The sequence below is a fragment of the Acomys minous genome (assembly GCF_964271855.1).
Source record: "Acomys minous genome assembly, chromosome: 5".
Taxonomy (NCBI): domain Eukaryota; kingdom Metazoa; phylum Chordata; class Mammalia; order Rodentia; family Muridae; genus Acomys; species Acomys minous.
In genome coordinates, this window is record NC_140494.1 from 32,355,318 (window position 1) to 32,361,317 (window position 6,000).

General features: G+C 44.8%; 1 protein-coding gene across 1 annotated transcript; it reads left to right on the plus strand.

The window, feature by feature from the left end:
- Window positions 1–3,340: 3,340 nt before the first annotated feature.
- Window positions 3,341–3,804, plus strand: LOC311598145 (peptidyl-prolyl cis-trans isomerase FKBP2-like; the record flags this gene model as incomplete). The annotated part of the gene is given in 3 exon segments (XM_084783060.1): window positions 3,341–3,568; window positions 3,570–3,596; window positions 3,598–3,804. Coding segments are annotated over 3 exon segments (402 nt in total). The 3' UTR covers window positions 3,745–3,804.
- Window positions 3,805–6,000: the final 2,196 nt, after the last annotated feature.

Genomic DNA, 6,000 nt, shown 5'->3' on the forward strand with positions numbered 1-6,000 from the left:
AACTTAGTAACGATGAAAGACAGTGGTCTTGGGTCAAGTCCACCACCCACCTAAACTGCCTTTGACTAGGAGCTTCTGGCTGGAGGTCACTGGGGCTGCAGATGCACCTCACCATGGCTGGATTGTGTGTAGATTCTGGGGATTTAAACCCTAGTTGCCTTATCCATGGAGGCACCTCCCCAACTCTAGAATTTCCTCAAGGAATTTTCTAAGGTTTCAATTTCCTTTTTTTTTTTTCTCTTAAATTAAAATAAAATTTAATTTTATTAAATTTATTCATTTTACATCTGGGTGGTAGCTCCTTCCCTCCTTTACTCCCAGTCCCACCCTCCCACCCTCCCACTCTCTTCCTCTTTTCCTCCCTCCCCTTCTCCTCAGAAAAGAGGAACTCCCCCCCTTTATGAAGTCACTCTGACACATGAAGTTACATCAGGACTAAGCACATCCTCTTCCGGGGAGGCAGATTTCAATTTATTTTTTTTCCTCCTTCTTTTCTTCCTTCATTCCTTCTTTTCTTTTTTCTTTTATTTCTTTCTTTCTGTTTTTTTTTTTAAGACAGGGATTCTCTGTGTATCCTTGGACTTTGTAGGCTGGCCTCGAACTCACAGAGATCCACTTGCTTCTGCCTCTCAGAGTGCTGAGATTACTGGTGTGCTACATTTCATTTTCTTTTTTTTTTCTTTTCTTTTTTTTTTTTTTTTCTTTTTTTTCTTTTTTTTTTTTGTTTTTCGAGACAGGGTTTCTCTGTGTAGCCTTGGCCATCCTGGACTCACTTTGTAGACCAGGCTGGCCTTGAGCTCACAGTGATCCGCCTGTCTCTGCCTCCCGAGTGCTGCCTCCCGAGCCACCACGCCCGGCTACATTTCATTTTCTTAACCCAAGAAATCTCTGGAATCTGGACACTCTCCCAATCTTCAGAATTGGTGTTCACTGATTTTATGTCATCCTCAGTCAGGGACAGTGTAAAAGGATTTTGGAGTGTTTGGGTCAGTGGTTAACAAAGGCCTTTCCAAACCCTTTTGTTGTGGTTTCACGCAGCCCAGGCTGTCCTAAAGGTCATCACATACAGGGCTGGTGAGCTGGTTTAGCAGCTAAAGGCTCCTTGTGAGTTCAACTCTCAGAATCCAAATTCCTGAAAGTTGGCATGTGTGCACCCACAGCTATATAGAACTAAATAAAATGTAATAAGGAATGCTGAAATGGCTTAATACTTGTAAATTTAAAGATGGAAACATTAAAAAAAAAACATGGAAACATCATGTAGCCAAGATTGTCCTGGACTCCTGATCCTCTTGCTTCTTCCTCCCAGGCGATAGGATTACAGGTATGAGCCTCCATAGGTGGCTGTCTTTCTAAACCCTTAGAACCTGATCCTGGGGTCCTCAAAGAGGCTGGGAACCTTTCTCCACACCTCTCATGTGGGAAGACCATCTGCCCTACGCTCTTTGCAACACAACACAAATCACCATTGTGCAGCCCCACGGGGAGTTTCAGTGAGTTGGTCCCACCACGTGTGACACAGGTAGGCTTGGCCTCACAGGTATGTTTGTTCTATGGTTCATATTCAGATGTGCAGCCCAAGCAGTTTACTTTAGCAACAATATTCTTTGTCTTCCTTGTGCTCTCCCAGGCATGGAGTATCCTGTCATCCCCGTGTGGGTGCTCTGCAAAACAGTAATTGATGGTGATCAGGATAATGATGTTGATGAATGACTCCGTGAAACCGATGCGTCACCTGACTGGCCGGAGAGGCACAGGCACAGCAGTTATGCAATGTTGCTTCACCAAACAGGTCATGTTTCATACTCAGAGCACCACAGGGTGCTTGGCCTGACAATGCTTAGTCACTGTTTCTAGCCCAAGCCCCAAAGGCATCTCTGATCTGATACCTTCTGAAAGCCAGTGGCTGTGTAGGCTGACAGTTCATGCAAAAGACTCAGCTGCTTCTTTTGGCTCAAGAGCTACCAAAACTTAACAAAAACTCCCACAGAAATTAGCCATTAAATAAACGAGACGATGAGGCAAGAAGCCTGAATCAGACTAAAAACAACCTAACTGACATGAGACACACACATATACCCTGAGTTGAAAATTCAAATTTTGAACCCAGGGTTTCCCTACTTAAAGATCCAGTAGTTAAAGCCAGGTGTGGTGAGGCACGCCTTTAATCCCAGCACTCAGGAGGCAGAGGCAGGCGGATTGCCGAGAGTTCGAGGCCAGCCTGGTCAACAAAGGGAGTCCACGATACCCAAGGCTACACAGAGAAACTCTGACTCGAAAAACAAAAACAAAACAAGCAAACAAACAAATCCAGTTGTTAAATCAACATTTCCTTAGGCAATAAGATTCTTCATTGTTTTACGTGAGGAGTATATTGGAAGCCAGACATGACTCACCGATCATGGTAGTCGGTGTGACCTTTGATGGGTGTATTCTGCAGAAGACGACTCCTTTAGAGAAGGTGAGCTCTCTGTGGGAAGCATCTATCAGCACCTTTGGAAGGACCCCACAAAGCACCTCACTCCCAACCTTCTCCTACGGGGATAAGGATGCCTCGAAATTCCTCCTGTCACATGAGGGGAGCCTTCTGCCTCAAGCAGAGAAGAAACCAGCTCCATCTGACGATTCCCTGCCCCCAAAGCCGTGACATTTTATCAGTGTGAGCCAGGGGAGCACACGCTTTGGGGAATGAGAAGCAGCCCCCCCTTCAGAACCCAAAATATGTACCTCAAAACGCCTTCCAACTTCTCAAACCCTATGTTTTGAAGAGTTAACCAACTTTATGGTATTTGGTACTAGTGGTAGGGTAGAGAAAGGGATATTTTTATTTGATGATAATTGTTGTAATTATTATTGATTTTAGATAGGGTCTCGTGTAGTCTTTCTGGTTTTCAAACTTGATATTCAGCCGAAGATGAGCTTGAACTAGTGAGTCTATTGCCTCTGTCTCCAGAGCGATATTACAGTGTGATGTGCTTAGCTGTGATATATTCCTTCCTTCCTTCTTTCTTTCTTTTTCATTTTTTTTTTCAAGACAGGGTAGCTGTAGTTCTCATAGACTCGCTCTGTAGACCAGGCTGGCATTGAACTCACAGAGATCCTCCTACCTCTGCCTCCTGAGTGCTAGGAGGCCATGCCCAGCCTCAATGTATATCTTATTTAAAAAGCAGACACTGAGGTGGGAGATCATGTGATTCATATCATGAGTTTTGTCACAGTATAAATTGAAATAAGAAAAATAGTGTGAAAATAACCTAGGGAGATATGTAATTATGGCTGTATATGATGGTTAAGAAAGAGCAGAATAGGAATTGTCTCCGGGGGCTCGGTGAGGAGAGACATGAGGCTGAGCTGGGTCCTGAGTGCCCTGGCCACAGCCATGGGAGCAGAAGGCAAACGGAAGCTGCAGATCGGAGTGAAGAAACGCGTGGACCACTGCCCCATCAAGTCTAGAAAGGGAGATGTCTTACACATGCATTACACGGGGAAGCTAGAAGATGGGACAGAGTTTGACAGCAGCCTACCACAGAACCAGCCCTTTGTTTTCTCCCTTGGCACTGGCCAGCTCCATCAAGGGCTGGGACCAGGGGCTGCTGGGGGATGTGTGAAGGGGAGAAGCGGAAGCTGGTGATCCCATCTGAGCTGGGGTATGGAGAGCGGGAAGCTCCCCCAAAGATCCCAGGTGGAGCAACCCTGGTGTGTGAGGTGGAGCTGCCCAAGACTGAGCGACGTTCAGAACTGTAGCGGGCTGCAGAGGGGTAGGAGGCCCCTGTCAGGGCCCAGACTGTTTTAAAACAAAACAAACAAACAAACAAACAAACAAACAAACAAAAAAGCCTTTAAAACCACACACACACACACACAAAAGAAAAAGTAGAATAAAGAGTTGGAGAGATGGCTCACTGTTAAGAGAATGCGCTGTTCCTTCTGAGGACCCGTAGTTTGTTCTAGCACCCATATTGGTGGCTCACAGCTGATGTAACTCCAGGATCAGTAAAACCTGAAGCCTCTGGCACCCACATGCACATGCATACAGCAACATGTTGCCTGTAAGATGGGGCTCAGCAAGATGGCTCAGCAGGTGCCAACTTCTAAGTCTGGTCTCTTGAGTTAGATCCCTGGGCCCCATGGGAAAGAACCAACTCCCACAAGTTATTCTCTGATTTCAACACACACACTGTGACACAAGTGTGCACATCACCCACCCACCCACCCACATACACACACACACACACACACACACAAATATATAATAGTATACACTATATATACATAAAGATAAACTTGAGGCTCAATTTACCTTTGGAATTTCATGGAGATGAAGACCAGTGGGAGCAGGGCTAACTGTGCATGTATCACAGAAAAAAAGGCTTTAAATTAAAAAAAAAAATGTAGTAAGAGAGGGTGGAGAGGTGGAGAGGTGGCTCATTAGCTGCTCTTCCAGAGGACTCAGGTATACACACGCACGCACGCACGCACGCACCATTCAATTAAAAAAAAAACAAAAGAAATTCAAAGGAATAATATCAGAAATAAAAAGGGAAACATTGTAATTGTGAAAAGGGTCATAAAGCACTTGGGAGGCAGAGGCAGGTGGATCGCTGTGAGTTCGAGGCCAGCCTGGTCTACAAAGTGAATCTAGGACAGCCAAGGCTACACAGAGAGACCCTGTCTTGAAAAACCAAAAATAAACAAAAACAAAAGAAAGAAAGAAAAGAAAGAAAGAAAGAAAAGGGTCATAAGAGGCTGTTATGAACAATTATTCTCCAACATGCTGGACAACCTAGAAGAAATTGATAAATGTCTGGAAACATAAGTCCTGCCAGGGTGTGCATGGCTCACTTGGTAGAGTACCTGTCCAGCATGTGTGAGGCCCCAGTCTCAGTTCTTAACACTTGTGAAGCTGAGGGTGTTGGTATACACCTGTAACCCCAGGAACTCTGGGGAAAGGGCAAGGCAGGAGAATCAGCCTTTCAATGTCATCCGCAGTTCTGTGAGGAGTTTGAGATGAATCTGGGTTTTATGAGACTTGGTCTCAAATAAACAATGCCCCAACTCCAAAACAAACAAACAAACAAACAAACAAACACCCCCTCAACAAACAAACAAACAAACAAACAACATCAACAACAAAAACCAATAAATAAAAACTACCTAGGCAAACTAATAAAGAATAAAAAAGTTTATGGCTGGATGTGGTGGCACACACCTTTAATGCCAGCATGAGAGAGATAGAGGCAGGAGGATCTCTGTGAGTTTGAGACCAGCTTGTTCTACAAATGGAGTCCAGGACAGCCAGTGCTATTACACAGAGAAACCCTGTCTCAAACCACCCTTGCCAAAAAAATAAAGAAGCTTAATCAATATTAATATCTCTTCCATCAGAAAAATCCAAGAGCCAGGCATGGTGGCACACACCTTTAAGCCAAGCACTTGGCAGGCAGAAGCAGGCAGATCTCTGAGCTTGAGGCCAGCCTGTTCTACAGAGTGAGTTTCAGGACCCAGGGCTGCACAGAGAAATGTCTCTCAAAACATAAAAAATTTAAAAAGTAGAAAGAAAGAACAAAAGAAAAAGAGAGAGAGAAAAAAAGCTGCTGTCCTAATGTCTTTACCAGCAAACACTTATTAAGTATTTAAATAATTAACTTCAGTTGATGAGCCAGGGTACAGCTCAGTGGCAGAGTGCTTGCCTTGCATGCGTAAGACATTGAGTTTGATCTCTACCATTTTAAAGATAAAATTAGTTTAAGGAGTGAGGAGATGGCTTAGAGGGTAAGAGTACTTGCTGTGGCAGTAAGAAGGCCCACATCCCCAGCACCCATGTAAAGGCCAGGGTGTGGCCATTGTGCCCACAACTCTGGTGTCATGGGGAAAAGACTGTTGGATCCTAGGGGCTCCCTGGCCAGCCAGTCTAGCCTTACCAGTGACCTTCAGGCTAAGCAAGAAACCCTGTCTCAAAAAATAAGGTGGAGGCTAGGCACGGTGGCACAATCCCAGCAT